The sequence below is a fragment of the Neovison vison genome, chromosome 13 (genome assembly GCF_020171115.1).
Source record: "Neovison vison isolate M4711 chromosome 13, ASM_NN_V1, whole genome shotgun sequence".
Lineage (NCBI taxonomy): Eukaryota > Metazoa > Chordata > Mammalia > Carnivora > Mustelidae > Neogale > Neogale vison.
This window is the reverse complement of record NC_058103.1, coordinates 16419309-16444401: the sequence shown is the minus strand read 5'-3', so window position 1 is coordinate 16444401 and position 25093 is coordinate 16419309. Positions and strand designations below refer to the sequence as shown.

The 25093-nt window shown below is 40.8% G+C and overlaps 1 protein-coding gene across 20 annotated transcripts in view; it reads right to left on the bottom strand.

Annotated features, from left to right (window-relative positions):
* Positions 1-25093, bottom strand: part of TTLL5 (tubulin tyrosine ligase like 5) — a 279659-nt gene that overhangs the window by 78134 nt on the left and 176432 nt on the right. For all 20 annotated transcript variants that reach the window (XR_006381664.1, XR_006381662.1, XR_006381665.1 and 17 more), the window contains one exon: positions 8057-8252. Coding sequence is in view for 16 of the 20 variants with exons in the window: in XM_044230835.1 (XP_044086770.1) it covers positions 8057-8252 (196 nt within the window). In the remaining 4 variants the exon portion in view is untranslated. The remainder of the gene's footprint in view (positions 1-8056; positions 8253-25093) is intronic.

The following is a 25093-nucleotide window of genomic DNA, read 5'->3' as shown; positions in this document are numbered from 1 at the left end:
TTTTTTTTAAGATTTTATTTATTTGACAGACAGAGATCACAAGTAGGCAGAGAGGCAGGCAGAGAGAGAGAGAGAGAGAGGAGAGAGAGAGAGGAGGAAGTAGGCTCCCTGCTGAGCAGAGAGCCTGATGCGGGGCTTGATCCCAGGACCCTGCGATCATGACCTGAGCCAAAGGCAGAGGCTTTAACCCACTGAGCCACCCAGGCGCCCCCCTACTGTGTATCTTTGCACAGACCTGGCTGTTGTCCGTTTGCTATGCTTCTTTCTGGGGCTGTGTCCACTTCAGATGAACGAAATTCTTTATATTTAAGGAGGAGGTCTTTTGTTATCTCACAGTTATGGTTTCAAGACCTTCCTATGCCCACAGACAGAGAAAAACAAACCAGAGGTCACAGAGTGAGGGCAGGGAAGGAAACTGGTTGCCAGGCAGCAGTAGCAAAACCACATGTTAAGGCCATACAACAAATAAGGTTGAGCCCAAGTGGCTGGTAGGTGAATAATTGCCTTTTAACATACCCACAACCAAGCAGAGTTCTATACTTCGATTCATTACATTGACCCTTTCTTTCGTATTTGCATGTATGGGTCTGTAGCAGCAGTCGCATCAATAAATTTGGAATGCTTTACCTGATTGAGGATAAATGTGTAAAACAAAAAACAAATGAATAATCCCTTCTCTCAAGAGGGAGGGTGGTAGAGTGGAAAGGGGCTTCGGAAGCTCTCTGACCGGGTCTGAAGATTATCTCCATAATTAGCTAGTTATGCAACCTTGTGTAAGTTACTTAAACTCTTTGAGTTCCCTCATCGGTGGGATGGAGATAGTGTTATATCCAGCACACACGTGGCACTCACTCTGTGTCCATTTCCCTTCCCCTCACCTCCCCCCCAACCAAGATTCCAGAGGGGCACTTTCCAGCGGCAGCTTAGAAAGCAACCTGGCGGGGCCCCTGGATGGTTCAGGGGGTAAAGCCTTTGCCTTTGGCTCAGGTCATGATCCCAGGGTCCTGGGATAGGGCCCTGAGTCGGGCTCCCTGCTGAGTAGGGATCCTGCTTCCCCCTCTCTCTTTCTGCCTGCCTCTCTATCTACTTGTGATCTCTTGTCAAATAAATAAATAAAATCTTAAAAAAAAAGAAAGAAAGAAAGAAAGAAAGCAACCTGGCAGTCATCAGGGGACTTCTATCACTAGTCATGATGAATCAGCATAACAAACGGTATCTGTATTATAACAACATATTATGAATCAGATTTATATGGAATTGAAAAAGCAAGCATAATAGTAAACATGCAAAATTATCACCTAGGGTAGTCCCATTTGCAGACACCAGTCATGTGTCCCAGTAGTCTTCCCAAATATGCCATCATAGAAATAAAATTCAAATACCATGACCCGCAACAGTAACAGGGTAGAAAGGACAATGTGATAATTGAAGAGATAACACCTATGTTATTAGTAACAACCCCCACAAGTGTTTCAAATCTTCAAACTTCTAGAACTTATTTCAGGATACTGCACGACTCAGCAGTCCCTAACCATGTTACTATATAGTAAAAACACAAAAGAGGGTAAACAGTGGGTGTTTCCAAGAGTTCTAAAGGAATACTTTCTTAAGACTTTTTTTTTTTTTTAAGAATCTGAGATACTGGGAGAATGTCTAGACCTGGGTTTACGTATGTTCAGTAGACCTTCTCTTTTATGACAGTGTATATGATGGATGAATGGTAGCAGAATAGACAGGCTACTTGCAGAGGACTTTTCAAATACAATTTTATAGGTGTCAGTAAGTACACTGGTGAATGTATGAACTGCAACTTAAAATTTATGTAATCATACACAGATTAATACATACATATGTGTGTGTATGTGTGTATAAAATATACACGGACGCTTCCTTATGTCATCAGGGTGGTCGCACAGTGTGACAGTCTGGAGGCTGGAGGCTGTGTCTGCAGGCATACTTGGGGTAAAAGACCTGGTTTTTTATTTATTGCTTACATGACCCTGAGAAAGTCACCTTAAGTGATGATCTGTTTTTTTGTCTGTAAAATGGGCTATGAAGAGGATTCAACGTGATGATGCGGGTGAAGTTCCAGTCCAGTGCCTGATTTCGTGAGAAATCTAATCCTCACGATATGTACCGATACACATTATCCTGTCCTTAGCAGACATCAGCAAACTGAGGAGCGGAGAAGTCTGAACAGCCTGTCCCACGCATGGGCTGGACAGAAGCAAGATTTAAATGCCAGATTATCTGACTCTAAAGCCTGTCCAGGGGGCCCATTTCCCGAACAGCTAAATGTAGTTTTACGTGTATCATTTCACATGTTTTCAACGTATTTTTATTAGGTAAGAAGAACAGAGTTTGGGCTTGGCAAAAATCTACTAAATCAAACGGTTCTACGAAAATCAATCAATCATCGTCATCATCAAGAAACTGAGTGTTGTATGAGTTCCTGATAAAAGTCAGAAGGAAAACCAAAATGCAACAAAACACCCAACAAAACAAACCGGCCGTAGGCTATGACGTGCTCCAGGAAGTTAAGCGAACGCGCACAAGTTCTTCCTCCTGAAGAGCTCCAGTCCAATCCTCTTCCTGGACACTCTGTTAGAAGGATGGAGAAAGACTCCCCCCGCACAGTCAGCCTGTTTGCTCGCTCTCTTTGTGCCATGCTGAGGAGCCAGCGTGTTATTGCTGGCTGCCTGGAAAAGCCCGGGTGCCTGCTGAATTTCTTTCTTTCCCCTCCCCCACAAAACAAACACACAGCAGCTGAAGGCTTGGAGAAACAGTATTCACTCCTGTAGGGGGGCAGAATTTTTCTAGACACATGCAGTGGACTTTTAGGAGCTGTGTAACAAGAGTTGGCTGGGCTTATATGGGAATCCTTTCCACACCTGCGGGGTTGTGCATGGACACACTTGCCATTGGCCAAAAGTTCATTACAAATGGCCCTCAAGACGTACTCGAATGCTGAAAGACCCTTCGGTGTGAACCCAGAGCCCCCCGGCCCCCACACTTGTTCCAGGAACAGGAGTTCCTGTTGGCCCTTACTGATCTGGTCAGTCCGGCAAGAGAGAGCACAGTGGGCAGGGGAAGTAAAAGCCAGATGGGGCGGAAGGATGAAAGGAGATCGGGAGGCAGTTTTCTCCTACCCCGAGTTACCGCACTAGGTTCAAAACGAAGTCTACTAAAAACTGAACTGCTCTGGCTAGGGAGTGCAACCAGTGAAAAGTGAAGATTTTTAAATATTTAAGACCCCCTCTTTCTCCCCTCTGTTGTTAAAAGAAACTTAAGCAATTCTGCCTTGGCCATCAAAATGTCCTTAATTTTTCTGCTTTTGGGGCTTTTTTTTCAGTCTGGATGAGGCAGAGAAGAGAGTGGGAGGGAAGGAGAGGGGGGCTGGGAGCAGAAGTTTAACAAAGGATCACTTTAACAGAAACTACTGAGTAATCGCTCTGTCCTGGGCCAAGAATAACATCAGCTCAATGTCGGCAATTAGAATCAGGTCAGTTGGGCCTCACAGCCGGTGCGGCCCTCCGCGCAGCCCCCAGCACGAGGGCTACTCATGCTGATGTCACCAGCAGGCGCTGCTGCCCCAGAAAGTCCCCCGACGCAGCTGAAAGAAAAGTGTTCTAGCCTTCTCCTCCGGGGGCAGGAAGCCGGGATGAGAAGGAAGGGAAGCAATGAGTGTAAACCAGAGAAAAGACAGACACCGAGATAGATCAACACATAATGGATTCATTTCACCACCCCGAGACGACTTCTGTCACGTCTCCAACCACCCCGACAGTCCCGTGACATAAATGAATATATGTGAAGCACGGGGAACAGCGCTGGGGCCACAGTGCTTACTGAGTGTTGGCTAACACTATCAGAAACAAAGAGGGAGAGGCGCCTGGGTGGCTCAGTGGGTTAAATCCTCTGCCTTCGGCTCAGGTCATGATATCAGGGTCCTGGGATCGAGTCCCGCATCGGGCTCTCTGCTCGCCAGGGAGCCTGCTTCCTCCTCTTTCTCTCTGCCTGCCTCTCTGCCTACTTGTGATCTCTGTCTGTCAAATAAATAAATAAAAATTAAAAAACAAAAAACCAAAAAACAAAGAGGGAGGAATCTGTCCCCTTACTTATCTTCTAGCCACCATAAAACTTGCAGCTGGAGCAGTGATCGCAGAGCAAAATGTGCCCTGATAAGAAAAGTGTACATGACGGTTCTCAAGTTTGGAAAACTTATTCATAAGGAGACTGTGGCAGATGGAGTGAACAAGATGGAAACAAAGTTCCTATAAAACAATGAGTGCCTGAAATTTTATAAGGGCAACACTAAGTTTTAACATTTTCGGTCACCCTGCCAGAAGACAGAAAAGAAGTCACTGCAGAGGAGATGTTTGTAATCGCTTTCCCTCTAGCTCAATGGTTCTCCAAGTGAGGTCCCCCAAAGAGGGGGGACTGGAAATAACTGAGCCTCATTCCCAAACTTACTGAATCAGAAATGGGGTGGGGGTAGCGATCGGTGTTTTAACAGGCCCTCCAAGCGGTTCTGTTGCCCATAATCGGGGGTCCACAAACTAGGGCTTGTTAGACAAATCCGGCCTGTTGCCCGTTTCTAATAAATAAATGTTCACGGGAGAATAGCCACACTCATTCATTTCCATACTGTCTACGGCTGTTTCCGTTCTACCGTGGCAAAGCTGAGTAGTGGCCATGGAGACTCTATGGACTATGAAGCCTTAAGTATTTACTATCTGGCCATTTACAAAAAAGAGTTTACTGACCCCTGTCTGACTTAGGATGATTTCTTCTTTAAAACTGCTGGTTTTTGGGGTGCCTGGGTGGCTCAGTGGGTTAAGCCTCTGCTTTCGGCTCGGGTCATGATCTCAGAGTCCTGGGATTGAGCCCCATATTGGGCTCTCTGCTCAGCGGGGAGCCTGCTTTCCTTCCTCTCTCTCTGCCTGCCTCTGCCCACTTGTGATCTCTGTCAAATAAATAAATAAAATCTTAAAAAAAAAAAACAACTGCTGGTTTTACTCATCAGTGTGTAAAAGTGCATGGTTTCCATTTTGCCTTACTTTGTTTATCCTGCTGTCAAATGGGACTGGATCACATCTATTTCCTTGTTCCTCAGTCCCTGGAAATCCTGCCCATGGCTCTCAGTGACTTCTTCTCCAATGCCCTTGTTACAGTTCCAGTCTCACTCTCTCTTTTTTTTAAAAAAGATTTTATATATTTATTTGACAGAGAGAGACACCTTGAGATAGGGAACACAAGGAGGGAGACGGGAGAGGGAGAAGCAGGCTTGCAGAGCAAGAAGCCCGATGTGGGGCTCGATCCCAGGACCCCAGGATCATGACCTGAGCCAAAGGCAGATGCTTAAGGACTGGGCCACCCTGGTGCCCCTAGCTGAAGTGGATTCAGTGCATGACACTTTCTCAGTTTATGAGTGCAACGCCAGACAGAGATGAAGACCAAACCTTATGCGGCATGAATGGTTAGAGATGTCTATTTCCAAACACATCCTGAATCAGTTTCCCTTCTTGAAATCAATACCTTTAATAAGCTGGCTACCTAAGTGCAGAAAGGGATGGATAACTTCCTCTATGTGTAATGCAAGAAAGATTGCATGATGTTTCCCAAAAATATTTTTAGGGAATCACTATGAAAACCACAGTCCATGCATAACATCAGTATAATTCGATATGCTACAGTACAATAGAATAGAAAGCCCCCTTTAATGACCCGATCCACAGGTATCTCTCACGGCTGAATGTTAAGTAAATTAGATTCCAATTCTACCCTCAGACAGACAATTAACCAAATTGTTACTTATATCAATGGCTATGGATACTTCAGAAGAATGAATCCAAAACATAAGGAGTTCATCAGAGAAACCACCTCTATTAACCCAAGGGCAGAAACACAGAGAATGCAAAGCAGGCTTCCATCAACTATGTGGTGATAATTATAATGGTTGAGTCTAGCACAGTCATAAGGTAGGCTAGAAAAAAAAGGCTTAAAATCTAGGGGACATTTAATATCTTATTTGCCATTTTCTTAGTTATAAACTCTTCAAGCTAGGAATTTAGTTTCTTTAGCTCTCCCATAGTCCCAGAACCTCACCCCGGCTCATTTTTACCTAAATCAGCTATGGGTTAGAAGAACAGAGGGAAGAAACAAATAATGTTATAAACATATATAAAATTATGATGAATGCTTTTCTGTTCCCTCTCCAGGAGACACGAGATAACTCCCTTCTTGGGAGTTCTAACTCCTCCCTAAGACAGATACTCTGACAGAGTCTAAAAAACATGTTTTCCATATACTTCATAGTTCAGTGAAACTAAACCAGTATAATCCTCACTGGAAAAAAAAAATCCACACAAGAAGAACAGTACTCTGAATTTTCAAAGGAATGTGAGTCACTGGAAGTTAATCAAAAGAATGAAAAGGGCTTTTACATGAAGCAGTTTCTAAAAGTGGAAATCAGTAAAACGGTCTCTCTTTCCCCCAAACTTCAGTGCCCTACAATCACTTTAAAAATCACCACCATTTCAAGGTATGGAAGCATGGAAAGGGCCCAACTGTCTAGATTCATTAGATCATCGATTATGCTCACGTAAGAGAAATAAAGCTGTTTCTGAGACCTCTGCTGTCCAGGATCTGATTAAGCTGGCATTCTCAAGTACCCTGAATGATGAGAAGTTCAGAAGTTCACAAGGTTTAAGAAATTAAATAGATTTTAAAAAATCTAAGATATACATTTATATCTACAATTCTGAAATGTAAACTGCCTGTCCCAAGGACTTTCTAAATGAGGACGGAGGGCAGTGTGGTGATCAAAATGAGATGCTACATTCCATGCTTCCCAGGGAAGGAGTATGGATTTTCCTCCAGTAAAAATGACCTACTGAGCTACTTCATAACTACTGACACTTGCAATTTTTCATATATTACACTGAGTTAATATAATATAGAGAGTACACCAGCATAGAAAGAGATGAGCATGTAGTGAATGAAATCAAAATAATAAAATGTCTGGATCTGGACAAGAGCTGAAAAGGTTAAGTAGACACAGAGAGCATAATGGTAACGGCTTTACTTAGAGGAGAAGTAAAAACTTTGGGAAATGCTGCCTTAGCCCTTGAGTGAATATTAATTTTGCACAAACTAATGTACACTACGCACTACATGTTTATAAGAGCAAATAGAAGAAATTTTTAATAGAAAATTTAGAAAAAATAGAAGATATTTTCAACATCTTCAAGTAACCAGATAAATGGGCAGGTCATAGAATCAGCACTGATTTAGCCCAAAACAACATGTAGAACATAGTAATTGATTCTAATGATAACCCTGAAATCATCAAGAAAAAGTTAATGCTGTAAGGGCTGAATTTTTGTGAAGTCCTTTCCCTGTAATTTGGGCCCCACTGACACACTAGTACCATGCACTTACACAGCTCCCTCGTGCATACCCTCAGGAGTTTCTGTCACTGTAGGGACAATGAAGAGGAAACCAATGTTTCACAGATTTTGTGTACTGTCAAACCAGAAGACCAAAAGCCAAACTTACATCCATTTCCTATGAGAAGAACTTGAAACATTATTTATACCTTGAAAATTCTGATAGGTCATGAAGGATTAACGTGTGCTTAGGTGAACCAAGTGTGTAATGATAAGGGAGTGGTACATTTAGGGAAAAAAAAAATTGCTTCAAAGGCTAATTCTTAGGAAGATGGAAAGTAGATCCTTTGGGAGCTTACTGAATTACCACCGTGCAACAGAAAGGGGAAACGCTCAAGAGATTTCTAAAGAAAAAATATCCAAAGGAACGAAAACATCAAAACTGGATCAGTGTTACATCCCAGCGAAGCCAACATCATGGCTTCAGGACATTTCTTCCGTCAGAGGAGACTCTCTGTGAGTCGTCCAAGCCACGGTGCTGTTGGTAAACCCTGGGGAAAGTGTTCCCACCTTTCCCACTGATCTTACTCCACCGCTCCACACCCACCCCCGACCCCCTCTTAGAAGGACGATACTAGCATATGGAAAAGCCGCATCTGAATTACCTGGTGCCGGGCTCGACTCTGGTCCAGGAGCTGCCGGGACTGAAGTTTCTGTTGTTCAAGCTGCTGCAGGGCAAAGTGGAGTTGGTAGCTGCCCGCTGTGGGGTGGTACCTGTGCTGCGGGACCACCCCTGTAGCCTTGCTATACGCGTTGTTTTCTACCTCTCCCTCCCAGGCAAAGCCACCTGTTTGAAGGCTCCTGGAGAGAAAAGAAAGCAGATTTCTTAAGAGAGGTTGTAGGAACAACGTTAACGGAAAAGAGAAGTATCACAGGTGGGTTTTTTTCCTGTGGAGAGCCAGGCACAGTGCGGGATTACAAATCTACTTGTGTGAGAAATGATCTGATTCGCCCACTGAACTGTAGCTCCGTGAAGACAAAGTCAGGGTCAGCTCTGCTCTCTGTTCTAGTCGTAGGCCTTATCCCAAGGCCAGGCACGTGCTCCGGTGTACAGTATCTGGTGAAGGTTAAATAATGTATCTGGTGAAGGTTAAATAAAGAAAATAGTTCCTTCAGTTCCCCTGTGATGGCCACAGGGCTTCCGAGAGGAGCCGGGAGCTTCCGGTGCAGGACGGCAAGCTAAATGTCAGGTGGGAACAGAGGCGCAGTCATCTTCTCTAAAATCAACTTCAAATATATAGGGGTGAATTATACAGAATTCATGGTTTTTCTTAACCACCCATTAGTGAGCTCATGCACCCCTCATGGGATAAAATAACTGGTCTGAGAAGATTCTTTTGTCATTATTCTGAATTTACCTCAATGGAGTCCCCAGCCAAGGTGAGGTTTAGCCCGTGCGTCTGAAGAAGGGAAGGGCTGGTGGCCTTTGGGACTGTTCAGTACCCACGCTAGGCTCTTTATTATATACTCTGACTTTCTTCGTTGCCCAGATTCCAAAGTTTTAGATTCTGGTGACCATGTCAGTGTATATCCCAGCTGAAGTCTTCATAACTACAGGCCTACACTTGCCCTCTCAGTCTGTTTCTTCCAAGCAGAAAAGTCCCCATTTATACCACTTCATACCCATTAGGATGGCGACTATTAAAAACAAAACAAATGGAAAAAACCAAATGCTGGCCAGCGTGAGGAAACACCGGAACTCCTGTGCATTGCTGGTGGGCACGTGAAACGGTGTAGCTCCTGTAGAAAACATGCCGGCAGTTCCTCAGAAAGCTAAACACGGAGCTGCCATGTGATCCAGCAATTCCCCCCCGCACCCAGGTACGTACCCCAAAGAGGGGCCTCAAACACTTGTACACTAATGTTCAAAGCAGCATTATTCCCAAAAGCCAAAAGGTGAACACATCAACAGGTGAATGGATAAACAAAATGTGGTCTATACATACAATGAAATATTACCCTTAAAAAAGAAAGAAATATTGACATGTTACAACATGGATGAAGCCTGCAGACATCATACTACGTGAAATAAGTCTATCACGAAAGAACCAAAGTTGCATGATTTCACTTTTGTCAGGTCCCTAGGTGAGTTACGTTCATAGAAACAGAAAGTAGAATGGTGGTTGCTGGGTCTGGGGAGATAAGAGAATTGTGAGTTACTGTTCAGTGGGTGCTGAGTTTTAAATTTGGGATGACAAGAAAGTTCTGGAATGGATGGTGGGGACGCCTGCACGAACCGTGAATGTACTATATGCCACTGAATTTATACACTTAGAAATGGTAAATTTTAGGTTGTATGTATTTCCTTACTGTTTTTAAAAAAGGTCCCCATTAATTTTTAGAACAGTCTTACCTGGCAGCCCTTTTCTCTCATTTTTGGTTCTCCTCTGGACCTTCTTCAACAAACCTGTGCTTTGTTTTGTTTCCTTTTTGAAGTACAGTGACCAGGAAATTGTACACAGAAAAAACAAGAAGAGCTTCCTAGTCAACAATCTTACCCCATCGGGGCTTAAAGAAAGGACACCGTGCCGAACTGAAGAGAAGTAGTCATAGTGATTTAAATCATCCTGCCGTCATTTCCTCTGCAAATTTCCTTTGGCATTAGGGGCCATTTCAATGGCAGAGAGGCAGCAACACTGGGGTTATGCTGACCTTCCTGAGGCCTGACCTACATGCCACCTAGTTCTTTACAGCCTGATCCCTAATGACCCCAACAGGGCCCTGGGGAAAGGACCAAGGTGGAATGTCTGCTGAGTCCAGGAGCCCAGGCTTCTCTCTCGTCCGTTCCTCCCACATTACTTCATCGGTTCAGGGGTCTGTTTTGGTTTCTCTGCCTCTCTTGGAGGGATTTCCAAATACCCAGCGAAGGGAAAGTCTGTGTAATGTATTCTGAAGTCCACAGATGAAGGGTTTACTCCTCACACACTCTCACCTCCTCCCACAGTTCGGCTCCCCTAGTTCAGTGGCACAATTACATGCTTTCGGCTAATCTTCTCAGAGAACACTATCAAAAAGCTCAGAGCTTCTTTATGAATTTTTCTGAGTATGACATCTGATCTTCAGGGATCCCTCAGTGCAGGCTGTTCTGCACTGCAGGATCCTTCCCAAGGGACTTCCAGAGATACAGAGCCGTGGGGCGACCAGTGACTGAACAGAAGTAAGTACCTAAATACGCAAGTGAAATGTTCCCATTTATTCCACAAAGTGTTGAGTGGGAGTCAAACAGGAGTTACAGGGGGAGGAAAGGAGGAGCCAGAGGAAGCTGGTATCTCTCTTCTCATTAGTGAGGGAAGAGAAAAGCTTAGTGAAGAGAATGTACAAGAAACAAGTGAGCCCCTCGGGGAACTGCGCAGGCTCCGAGTGGAAGGGGTGGTGGAGAAAGGCATCAGGTAGAACCGACAGAAGGGAGGAGGCAGGAGTGGCGGGGGGGGGGGGGTCCACTGAACGAATGAGCACATGGGAAGAGACAGATGGAACAGTAGGAACGGCCTGGCTGAATAACTTTGAGATTTCCATCAAATAGGGCAGATACTCAAATTTAGAATGAAACTATTATTTGGACAACTGCACCGAAAGTCAGAAAAGGCATCAACTGCGATTCTACTTCCAGTTCTGGCTTGATGGTTATAGAAGTTTCTAGCTACGGGTAGCCATCTAGACTCAGGAATTAGATAGTAAAGGGTTTTTGTAACTATGTTACAGTTATTATGTCAAAATTCATCTCACTGGCAGGCTAGGTGGGTTTTGTTTCCTAAAAGCGGCTTATTAATGCCCTCTTGTTGTACATCGGAAATCAGAGCAATGAGGCCCTCTTATACAAAAATGATCAGGGACAGATTCTCAGGTGTGTATCCATAAAGCAGGGGTCTGTGAGTGTCAGGGGTAGGACAGAGAATAAGAGAAGGTCATATAAGAGACTACAGATAAGAGGTCTGTCCATCCAACCGTACACATAGTGTACAGACTGCAGTATCATAAACTTTTACAATAAAAGCTGTTTTTAATCGCCATCAGTAGCCTAAGCCCAATCTCCAAATCACAAAAGAAAGTTTCTCAAGCAAGTAGAAACTTTTACCAGAGGCAGGAATTTTTAGAGTGCACCCGGGTCGGGGCAGGAGTGCTCAGCTGTGCAAGGCAATGGTGGGAAACTTGCTCGCACGGAGTGATGCTGGTGGTATCCAGGCCATGGCATCTCACAATTAAAACACAAGCCTCTGGGGTTTGTAATATGCAAGTTCTACAGCAGCTGACTCAGAGGAAGTCAGGTGCACTCTCATTTGCACTTTACCTGAGATTACATACCCTTGTATTCCCTTCTACAGCATCGAATAGTTTCCATTTCCAGCCAAAATCCATCCTGAACCTTGATTCATTGTAGTCTACTAGCAATATATTCTCGACCGCCATCAAAATTTTGAGCTTTAATTATTCTCTCTGGTTTTTATGTTATTCTTTGCTCAATACTAAAATATAATATGGTACATACTCCTGGCAAATAACTTCTAAGAGTTTTATATTACTTCTAGAACAGAGTAGAGACAGCCAAGAAAATTAGCTGTGGAAATGCTCCGAATGTCTAACATTTGACTCAAATTCAAAGATTCAAAAGCAAACTATGCTGTATTTCGCCTTTACTACTTATGTAGCTAATAGGCAACAATATGACAAATTTTTCTGAACATCACCTTCTCTCATTAGCCCGCTCATTTAGAACTTCATCTCCCTTTCTATATTACACTGTGGCATGGCAGGGCTGAATGTTTCTCCATTTAACTCCAGCCAATACAGACTTTCTCCTCTGCTTTAATATGTTCCATCTAATGGATGTTGGTTGTAAGAAACTTCCAGGCACTGGTTTTTATAACGTGCTGGTTTTTAGCAAAGCAATCACCAGGCTTTCGGATCTTCTGAGACTGATGTGATGGTCCTACAGAGTGTGATCCCGCAGTCCATGTCCCCAGCCTCCTCCACCCAGTCCCAGCAAGACTTGAGTTGCCATATGTAAGGGAGGGTTGGGAAGTGTGTGGATGTAGAAGATATTAAGGACAACAGAGGCTACGTTTTCTTTGTTTACAAATTCTCAGTCCCAAAGTAATCTCAGTACCTAGTGAGTGCCGCGGAGGAGCTGTAAGTGCTGGACATCTTACAGATGAGAGCAGGGCCCCCAAGCAGAACAAAGCAGTGCGGGCCAGAATTAGAAAGCTTTGAGATCAGAGAGGCATCACGCAGGGTAGTTTAGGGACTTCTCTTGGCTTTAGGGGATGTTTCCAAGGACAAAATTAGAGTGATTCTGCATGGACTGTTGCGTTTCCCATCCCCAATGCCTCCCAAGGCAGCTGGAATAGGGCCATATTCATAACGACCACACAGGGAAAAACAAAGCAGGGAAGGGTCCTCTCCACTAGGGCCTGCATTACGCTAACTTCTCGGTGTCAACTGTTCTCATCTGTGACATGGGGGTAGGGCAGTAAGGCCCTATTTCAAGAGCTGTGTGGGTTCAAGAGCTAACAGAAGTGAAAGTACCGGCATCCTGGAAAGGCTCCAACAGCCTATCACCACCACGAATACTACGATTATTACTATTCTTCCCCCTACCAAACGATTCCATTTGACCGCTGCCCTACAGTCCTTCAAGGTAGTACACAGAAAACACGAATTCAGTCATTCACCTTCAGAGGATTCTGTGTTGCCAAGTTAGCACAACAGAGCCATCAGCACGGTATTAGTTGTGAAGTCAACAGGGCGCTGGCTTACTAAAAACTCTCCGCCCATCAGTCTATTTGACAATTACAGCAGAAAAGCTCTGCTGAACAGTATCCTCTAAAGGGTTATTACAATTGTGCTACAACTGCTGTATGCTGCGGGCCAGAACAGGTTATCTGGAAAGTGATGAATCTGCCTCCTCTTCAATCCACTAAACAGTGGGTGGGGGTTGGGGCAGAGGCACATATATCTTTTTATGCATTCAGTTTTCTGCTCAAATCTACTTCCTGCTCCTCCATTAGAGCTGATCGCCCCTGCCATCCACTCTTTACTGGCAATCTCAGAAATAGGACTGTTTATACCTTCCCTCCTCCCCAGGGCCTTTCAGCCGGACCTCCACCCATATATAAAGGTGGCGGCTGCCTTTTTCTGCTCTGGAGGGGGCTCCACTGAGAGAGTCTGAGTGAACTGCACAGACCTCTGGGACTCTCCTTCAAAACTCCCGAGCCCAAATGGAAGTCCTATTCTCCAGTCTCAGAAGTAGTGAACTAGAACCCTCTTGGTTTTTATGTCGCTCCCTCATTCTCCATCCTGGATGTTACCTCTCCTGTAGTTAAATCAGAGGCAAAGCTCAAAAAATACTCCAAAGCATCTGTTGGACTTCTGCTTCTGAGCAAGCTCTAGAAAGTTTTAAGAGACTGTCATTCCTACCTTAACACAAAGAACAAGGTGAATAAGCTGCTAAAACATTCTTACTTCAAACCCAATGAAATGCTGAGGACGTGCAGAAACCTTAATGGATGAAATTCCAGGATATGACAAGCCTTAAGCTTTCAGCCAGAATGGACCCCTCGAAGGAAGAGGTATCTGCCAAAGATAAGGGTTAAGGCACCACCACCTAACTTTTGACAAACTCAACCTGCTTGGGGGATGGTATGATATATTAGACTCCTTGCAGCCCAGCCACAGAGTGAGTCCTGTGGCCCCCCCCTAATTCTTTCACCAAGTGCATGGGGAGACTGAAGGCTGGAGATGGGGCAGGAGACCGACCCAAGACCCTTTCAGTGAAATGTGTATATTATTCTTTGACCTTCACCAAAACTCAATAAGTAATAGTCTAAAAGTTAGTGGTAATATAGAATCTGAAACCAAACCAATGAACTTTTCATACTCTGTTGGTTTATCCTGCACTTTGAATGGATCTTTCTATTTCTACAAGATTTTATAAGGCATGCATTAGCCTTTAGGAGTAATGGTTCACTGAGTTATGCAGACCTTCCAAATGTTGTCACACTTCATTATACAATATAAAAAAATTACACGTGTTAATATTACTCAGTCACATCAGAAAAGTCTTCAAGTATCAGGAAGCTATCAAATCCACAATGGTGGATACAGGTTTTCCATAATTCTAATTTTTTTGTGAAAGCTTGAATTTTATCACTGACGACAAATACCATCAGTTGTTTTCCTGAAAGTGCTCAGTTCACTGTTTATTTTTGAGAAAATATCCGCCAAACATCTAAATCGGAATAACCAGAATTCGTCTACCAGTTGTTCTTTCAAGTGGAAATGTTTAATGAGAAAAGCAGCTAGTCTGGACCGTAATTCAGACAGTCCCACAAGTGCTTTTCCTTAGACGACAATCACACAGGACACAGAAGTGCTCTCTATGTACTTCCTATTTTGTCAGACAGAACATGAAAAAGATATGTAATCCAGAGTTGAGATTTCATAATTATTATTGCATAACAAGGATTTTCTTAAGTAGCACTGGCATTTCTCTTGTAACTACAAATGCTCTCGTGGTAAAACTTACCATGATTACTACTATAGTTTGGTGCCACGGCCTTAATTTGTACTAAGGCATGAGGAGTTTTATAAAAACACCATTGTTTTTGCACCATGTGCAAATGCCAACATAGTAAAAAAGGCAAAAAATGTCTTAGCGCTACAATGGAAAACATTTTGACCCTATTGGCTTCCTCAAAGAGTCTTGAGGACCAACCCCCTGCCCTTCCCCACCCCCACACACACCCAGAAGAGCACTTCGTGAACCACAAACCTGTTGCAACAGAGTCGGGACAGGGGAGAAGAGAGAGTGCGACTGGAAGAGGAATCCTCAGCTACTCGAAAAGCTGACATCCAGGATGAAAAGCAGACACTTCGTGTGGTTCAGAAAACTGACCACATGATTATAAAGCATAAAAGGGTCTTTAGAATCTTACTGGTGTCCACATTCTGCTCTCAAAACATCTGAAGTCAGAGGTGAACTGGAATCTCACTAAGGTTGCAACGAAGTCCAAACCCAGCTTAGTTACCAATTAGATCAGCTCAACCCCTTCTCCTCCTGCCTTCCTTCCATACATTAGCAGTCTGAGAAAAGGATAAGCATGTCTTTTCTGGGGGGTGGGAGGTTATACTTTTAACTTACTAACTTAAGACTCTGATTTTACATAAAATGTCTAGCATACCATTAATAATTATAAAAGTCATGCAGAAGCAAGAAAATGTGATCCATGAGAGAAAACAGTCAATAGACGGGCACTGAGAGATGGCACAAATGTTGGACTTAACAGACATGGGCTTCAAAATAACCATGATAAATATGTAAAAGTGTCTAGTGTAAAAGGTGGGCAACATGTATAAATAGATGACGAATTTCAAAAGAAATTCTTATTTAAAAAAAAGAACCAGGGTGTGGTGAAAAAATAATGAATACTGTTATGCTGAAAATAAATAAATTCAATTAAAAAAATAAACAGTGCATTTGCAGTAATCAGTGATAGCACAGTGATTGCAAAGATGAAGAAATAACACTGAGTATTTTGATTCTGTTAATTATTCTAAAGCAGTAGATTAATGTCAATAATTGGCATCAGTTACCATTTTATCTGTTTTTACAGAAAATGATGTTACAAAATATAATAAGCATTTAAGATGAAGTTGTTGACAAAGGAGAATTTTTTCCAAATGTGGAGACATTTGAAAAATCATTTCCAAAGAAATAAGGGGATGGATGCTATGACAATTTCTGAAATATCAATGACAGAGGAATTTCATGAATTTTGGCCAAACTTGTGCTTATCTTCAAGAATTTTCCAAATTCTGTATCTGTTGCTTCTTATAAAAAAGAAACTTTTAAAAATAAAATTAATTAAAAAAAATTAAAAAATAAATTAAAAAAAGAACCAAACAAGAACCTGAGAAGTGAAAAAACACAAAATCAGAAATGAAGAATTCATTCAAAATGCTTAATAGCAGACTGAATGCAATAGAGGAGAATACGTAACATATATAAAATTGGAATCCCAGAAGGCAAAGAGAGAGAATGGGGCAGAAGAAATGTTTAAAGAGATAAAGGCTGAGAATTTCCCAAAGCAGATGGAAGACATTAACTTACAAACATTAGAAGCTCAGCAAATCCTGAGCAGGGTAAGTACAAAGAAATCTACACCAAGGCACATCATACTCAAATTACTGACAACTAAAAATAAAGGAAAAAAAATCTTAAAAAGTAGCTAGGTGATGGGGTGCTGACTGGCGGTGGTAGAAACATTACCTACAAGGGACCAACAATGCAAATGGTTGCATTGTTGACATCATCAGAAAACAAAAATCAGAAAACAAAGGATAGGTATTTTAAAAAGTGCTGGGGGAGAAAAAGGCAAAACCAACAAAACCCAGCCAGTACAGACTTAAACATTTAAATCACTCTCCACCCACTCAGTCTATGTGACAATTACAAAGAACTATACCCAGTAACTTTAGAATACTGATTCTTTTCAAGTACACGTGGAGAATTCACCAAGATAGTCCAAATGCTGGACCATAAAATAAGTCCCAATAAAAAAATCAAAGGATCAAAATCCAGAGTAGTCTGACTAGACTGTTACTAAGTTAAAAATCAATAATAATATATCTAGAAAATTCCAAAATATTTGGAAATTAAACAACACACTTCTAAGTAATCTATAAATTAAGGAAGAAGTCACAAGTCAAATTTAAAAGTGTATCCAACTGAATGGTAATGAAAACACGAACAAAATCAAAGAGTACTTAAATAGTCTTAAATGTCTATATTAGAAAAGAAATGTATAAAATTAACAATCAAGTTCCTACCTTAAGAAGTTAGAAAAAAGCAAGTTAAACAAACAGTAAGTAGAATAAAAAACAGGTTAATATTAAGAGCAGAAATCAATACAGCAATTAAACAAGGATGCCATCAGACTGAGGTGGCTCTAAGCCTTGGCAGCCTACATAAACAAACCAAAACCTAAGCCAGTGTCAAGGCACTCAAGTCTGAGAAAATGATATTTAAGAACAGTCAATCACAAACAGCTTACTAGGCTTTCCCACATAAGGCAACTGCTTAAGCTGTAGTCAATCAAGTAATTTCCTGGCTTTACTTTAAAAAAAAAAAAAAAAAAAAAGCCCTGCCCTTAGTTCCTGCTGGTAGATTGCTCCTAGCCATTTTCAGTTTGTCACTGTCCAGTTAAAATCAATGTTTGCTCCAATGAACTCTTCCAAATCTTAATATACTTCAGTTTGTTTTTAACACAATGGAATAGAAAATAGGCAGAGAATAACAACAAAATCAAAGGTGGCTATTTGAAAAGACTTTAGAAGTTGATAAGTGCCAAGCAAGCTGATCACAAAGAAAAAAAGGACATAAATTATTAATATTAGGAATGAAGAAGAACATCACAGAGTCTATTGATATCAAAAGTACAACATAATATTATGAAAAGCTCTATGCCAAATATTCAACAACTCAGATAAAATGAAGAAATCCTTGGAAATACAACTTATTAAAAGTGACACGATGAGAGAAAGTCTAAATAGCTCTCTCGATATAAATATGTATATAAAGAAATTTAACTTATAATCAAAAAACTTCTTTTACAAAGAAATCTTAAGCCCAGATGGTTTCAATGAATTCTACCAAACATTTAAAGAAGAATTCTACTCTTTCACAAAATCTTTCAGAAATAAAGGAGAGAGAGGAAAAATTCCCAACTTATTATGTTAACATAAAACATGACAAAGACATTCCAAGAAAATTACAGATCAATATGCCCAATGAACATATACACAAGAGGCTTTAACAAAATATTAGCAAATAAAACCAATCAATCCTTATCTTCTATATAAAAAATCTACCTCCTATAAAAATTAGATCATATATCATGACCAAGCGGTATTTGCCACAGGAATAGTTTAAGATTCAAAAATCAATCATGTAATTCACCACTTAAAAAGAATAAAGAAGAAAATCATAATAGAACATTTTAAGATGGTATAATGCATTGGACAAAATGCAACAGCCATTCATGACAGAAACTCTTAGTAAACAATAAAAGAAAGAAAGGTTCTCAATCTAATAAAGTATATCTAATAATATATAATAAAGTATATCTATAAAAATCTATGGTTAACATCATACTTATTAGTGAAACACTGAACTCTTTTCCTTTAATAGGAATAAAGGAAGGGTGCTTTCTCTCACCACTTCTATTCAAAATTAGTAATGGAATACATAGCCAGTGTCATAGGACAAGGAAAAAAAAACTGCCATTATTCATAGATGTGATTATTTACACAGAAGATCCTATGAATTTTATAAAAACACGGTAATAAGGTTGCAGAAATCAAGGTCCATAAACAAAATACAATTATATTTTTAAATGCCAGTAAGACACAATAGGAAAATTAAATTTTAGAATGAAAATTAAATTTTAGAATACAATACAATTTGTAATCTCATAAAAATACACCGAATATCTAGAAATAAATATGCTAGAGAAAGTATAAATCTCTACACTGAGTTTATAGAACATTAAAGAGAAATATTCAACAAAATCTAAATAAATATATAGGTATACTATGTTAATCCATCAGAAGACTCAATATTGTTAGCATATTTATACTACATCAGATACTGTTTTTTGTAGTTCCACAATTTCCATCTGGAATCTGTCTTGAGATTTCCTCTTTGATTTACTGAAGCATATTTTCCTTTACATCCTTATTCATAGTTATAATAGCCACTTTAAAATCCTCTACTATTAATTCCAACATCTGAGCCTTCTTAAGACTGGCCCCACCTTTTATTCTACAAATGGGTCACATTTTCCTGTTTTTTCAGATGCTGGATAATTTCATATTGTAACTTGGACACTGCGAAATGTTATAAATACTGGATCGTATTATACTGCTCCAAAGACCAAGTGTGTGTTTTAAGCAGGCAGTTAACTTGGCTGAACTCCAGCTGCAATTCTGTCTTTCCCTCAGTGGGCTGAGGCTCAGATCTATGTTCAGTTCTTTTAGCTTTAACTGTGGAGTTTGGATATACTCCCCTTTCTGCTTGCCTCATGCCAGGGTTTCTCCGCTTACTCACCAAGACGCATGGCTGTCCTGAACTCCATCCCCCATCCTTGACAGTAACTGTCAAGCCAGTTACTGGGGATTTCCACCGAAGTTCTAATAGCAAACTGTGACCTGACTTCAGGTTAAAAGGCAATAGATAAAAGTCAAAGCTCACTTCTTGCAGGTCCTTTCCTCTAAATGCTCATCTCCTTCTTCTGAATACCGGCTACTCCAGTGTGTGCCAGTTTTTGTTTACCTTTTACTGCCTTCAGGTAGTTGTATTTTGTATTTTATCCAGTGGGCTGATCAGATAAAAACTTAATCAACCACTACCAGAACTGGAAACTGCCCCCAACTGAGCTACAGATCCAATGCAATCACAGTAAAAATCCCGGGAGGCTTGGCCGCTATTAAAGAAACTGACCAGCTGATTTTAAAATTTAAATGGAAAATTCAAAGAATCTAGAAGAGTCAAATCATTTTGAAAGGGAGATTTATATTACCTGACTTCAAGGCCACTATAAAACTACCACAACCAACATAGTACAACACAGGCATAACAGTGAAGAAGACAGATCAATGATACAGAAGAAAGAGTTCAGAAATAGACCCATAAATACACAGTCCACTGATTTTTGACCAAGGTGCCAAGTGAATTCATTGGGGAAAAGAAAGTTTCTTAAACAATGGTGCTGAAACAACTGGATATCCATATGGAAAAAAAAAAATGAACCTCAACCTCTACTCTGTTCCATACACAAAGATAAATTTGTGCTAGATCACAGACCCCTGAACTTAAAAGCCTCTAAAGGAAAATATGAGACTGTCTTTGTAAGCTTGGCACAGGGAAGGATTTCTTAAGACACCAAGAGTTCTAATAATAAATGAAAAAAATTGATAAACTTTATTAAAATTAAACATCTCTGCTCATCAAAAGATATCACTAAGAATAAATGAAACAAGATGGGATTGGGAGGGAGACAAACCATAAGTGACTCTTAATCTCACAAAACAAACTGAGGGTTGCTTGGGGGGGGTTGGGAGAAGGGGGGTGGGGTTATGGACATTAGGGAGGGTATGTGCTATGGTGAGTGCTGTGAAGTGTGTAAACCTGGCGATTCACAGACCTGTACCCCTGGGGATAAAAATATATGTTTATAAAAAATAAAAAAATTAAAAAAAAAAAAGGTATCACTAAGAAAATGAACAGACAAGCCATGCCCCGAAGAAAAATATTTACAATACATATATGTGAGAAAGGATTCCTCATTGATAATATATAATGAAGTCCTACCATTAACTATTGATTTTAACAAAATGATAACCTAGATTTAAAAATGTATAAAATATTTGAATAGATACTTTATAAAAATATATATATGAATGGCCAATAAAACACAAAAAAGCACTTAAAAAGTTCTCAGTATCAGCTGTCATCAAGAAAATGAAAATAGTAAAAAAAAAAAAAAAAGAAAATGAAAATAGTATTTTACATCTATTAAAATGACTAAAATCAAACATGACAATACCAAATGTTGGTAAAGATGTGAGTGATTAAAATTCTCACACATTGCTGATTTGAGTGTGAAGTGATACAATAGTTTCAGAAAACTGTCAGTTTCTTATAAATTAAAACATATATATATATATATATATATGACTTAACAATTCTCCTAAGTATATGCCCAAAAGAAGTGAAAGCATATGGTTATGAAAAAAAACCTGTATAAGGATTCTCACTGAGTTCATATTCGCAACAGTAAAAGACTGAGACCATTCCTAATGTCCCTCAGTAAGAAAAGGGATAAATAACTTGTGGGAATATTCATATAGACTACTACTCAACAATACAAAAAACTGCACTACTGATATGAGCAACAATATAGATGAATCTCTAAAACAGTGTGTTGAAGGAAAGAAGCCAGATACAAAAGAATATTATATGTCCAAGAATAGGCAAAACAATATTTACATGCATGTTCGTAACACAATAGCTAAAGCGTGAGAGCAACCCAAGGGTCCGCCGAGGATGAATGGATAAACAAAATGTGGCATATAATTCAATGAAATATCATTTAGCCTTAAAAAGGGAACCCTACAACATGCTACAACATGGTTGGACCGTGCGAGCATTAGGCTAAGTGAGAGATACCAGTCACAAAAAGGCAAATGCTGCATGACTCCACTTACAGGAGGTACTTCTGAGTAGTCAGAATCAGAGAGACATAGTATAACAGTGGTTGCAGGGACTGGGGGGGCGGCGACAAGAGGGGAATTTACTGCTTAATGGGTACAATTTTCAGTTCTACAAGTTGAGAAGAGTCACGGTGATGGATGGTAGTGACAATTATACAAGAATGTGAACGGATTTGATACCACTCCCCCGTACACCTAAAAATGGTTTGTAAATTCTATGTTATGTGCATTTCATTATGATTTTAAAAAAAAGTAAAAAAAAAAAAAGATTAGGCAAAACTAACCTATCATAAGAGACGTCAAAGGAGTGATTACGGAGGGAGGATTACCGACTCGGGAGAGACACAGGGAATTGTGAATGCGATGGAGACGCTCCACATCTTGTGTTGCGTGGGGTTATTTGGATGTACAGAGTTGTCAAAACTCACTGAATTAAATACTTAAGGTCCATGTACTTTATGTAAATTTTACATCAGCCAAAGAAAGACATTTATCTTTCATGAAAAACCGAATTATTAGTATTTCCCATTCTGTGTGTATGTTACATCCCTATTCTTGACTTCCCTGATGTTTGTGGTAAAATCACTTTTTCTCTTCATGCGTGTTGCCATACGGGGATTCCGTGTAAAGGTACATGCCTAAATAGTTCTCCCATTTCAGCAGCATTCAACACACATAAGTAAATATCCCACAAAATAAATTCAACCCATCTACTGGACCCTGTTCCTAGGGACTAGCAAGAACAAAATTTGTTTCCAAAGAGCTCCAGATCCCGGGGGAAGGGCGCTTGTGAAGCTGAGTCCACGAGGAAGAGGAGGAGGTGGGAGAAAGTCAGGAAGGGCAGGACTCTGGAATAGGTGGCATTTCCAGAGATGTTCAAAAACCGAGGAGCAACAGTGCTGGGCAGGGTCAACGGGAGCCAGCCTACATGGTAACGTGAGTGAGGAAAATTATACCAGCCCCCGGAAGATCCAAAAAGCTGGAAGAAGGTCTGGGGAAGTGAGGGGAATGTAAGCAGAGTGGCAATAATGATGGTAAACGAGCAGTCTGGACAAAAGGCAGAAAGAAATGCTGGCTCGGAACAACTATGCCTGAAGATATATTATGAGATTAGGAGTAATATGTACTTAGAAGGGAGTCAAGGGGTCAGTGACAGTTAAGTTTAGCATTAAAATTGCATGCTGTGAGCTCCGAGAAAAAAGTCTGCTTATTAAAAGGTATCCAGTGAACGACTGTGAACTTTCATTAGCGAAAGAATAAAAGTCAAACTGCATTTAGACACAAATTTAATAAATAACACCGTAGCTGTCTACTAACAAGTCTTCAGGCTTGCTGTTGGTAACTGCTGATTGGGAACAGTGATAGCTAGCCAAATGAGATTTGTGCCTGAAATTATATAAGTGGAATGAGTTAGACCTGCCAAGAGATTTTACACTTGTAGTGACAGGTGCCTCGATTTGAGCAAGTTTTTGTGTTGGAATATTATTTTTAAACGATCTTTGAAAATGCAGGTGCTGAAAGACTAAATTTTTTTCCTTTGGAGTTTGCTCCTCGAGATAAAACTATATAGAACACTTTGACCTTTTCCATTTTGAATCTGTGGAGTTAAACTGAAATGGTACTTTTGTAGGAAAAGCTGAAGTACAATGGAGTGGTATCAGAGAGATAGAAAAGCTCAGAAATTATCTGGAAAATTGGTAAACGTCTAAAGACCTATATGTTAGGTCAAAAGCACAGAGTTATATAAAATTATAAATGCAAGCTGATCTTTCTGCTTGGGAACAGGGAGAAAGGGCTTAAAAACCTTTAAATATTTTGTTTATATGAGAGGATGAAAGGCTCTTGGGAAAGGATTAAAGAAATAATCCAAGAAAGAAGGCAGAAAGAAATGAAAGGTTTTAGATTCTGGAAAGGAATCAAAACCAATCCAAGGGCTGGGTTAGTGAGAGAATTCTGGAGGAAGAGCAGAGGCCCTGTGTCCTTGGATCCACACCCCAGGTTCTGAACCGGATGACCCCGAGAACAGAAGGAAGCACAGCTTCGTGGCCAGGAGATGTGCTCTACAAGACAGCTGGGTTCAAATCCTGGCTCTACCACTCACTTAGCCTCTCTGTGCCTTGGTTTCCTCAGCTGTGAAATGGGAATAAAAACCGATCCCATCTCTCAAAGGGTTGGTCTAAGAATTAAATGGGATTTAACATTTGGCACAGTGTTTGGCGCACATAATAAATGGGAGCTATTAATACCATTCTTCCCATGGATGTGAATGCAAACCTCTGGGAAAAGGAACAAGGGCACTAAGGCACATATGAGCAAGCTGGGAAGAAGATAAGCAAAGCAGTATTTAAATAACCTCCTTCTAAGTATTGTGCCCATGTGGGTTAACTGGGTGATAATGGGGGCGCCAACCTAGTGGATCTGGAAAAGGACTTGAGAGTCGCTCAGTGTGTGTGAGCAGGGGAGCCCTGCCACCCGCCAGTCTTCCCCACCAGAGATGGATGTTGCATGGCGGCATGCTAATGATGGAGGCCTGCTGCTCCAAGCTGACCCAGATGGTTAATGCTTGAACCTTGGGCAGGACCCTGGCCCCCGTGTGGAACTGGGTTTATTCACAGTGCTGATTACTAGGGAGGGGCAGCTGTTCAGGCCGTGGATGTGAGCATGAATGAGGGAGAGAATCACAGTCCTCTTCCTGCCCCTAATCTGGTTAGTAAAAGCCTAAGCTACCAGCAGTGCCTACATCTCCCTACATCTTTGCAAAATTAAACAAAAGTAATGGGTTTTTTTTTTTTTTTTTTAAGGAACAAAAGCAATATATTCTCAATGCCATAAACCTGACAAATACAAAAAGATGGGCAAAAAACCAAGTCATCTATCTGTGGTCCACCAACAAAGATGGCTACCGTAAACATTTTGATGTATATACTTCCTTTGTGTGTCTTTCCCTCACACAGAGCGATTCTGCACTATCTGCTTTGTAGACTGCTTTTCTCATCCGGCAATCTGTTGTGAAAACCTCCCCACATGATATTATTGGGTTTTGCCAGTTCTTATTTCACTGTTAACCTCTATTAGACTTAAAGTCAACCCAAATCCTAGGACTTCTTCACACTTGAATTTCTGAAACTGTGTGAAGAGCTTTATGCTTTTCCTTACTAAATCCCATGAACCAGATGCATCATTTTGGCCAGATCCAATCATCATTTGGTATTGTCACTCAAGGTATTCCATATCCCATGTTCATGTTGTCTGCAAATGGGATCAGTAGGTCTTCTAGCTATGTAAGTGCCAAGCCTGTAGTAGGGGCCGAAATGAATATGAATGAGTGAATGAATTCATTGATAAAAATGGTGAACTAAGGAGCCAGTGAAAAG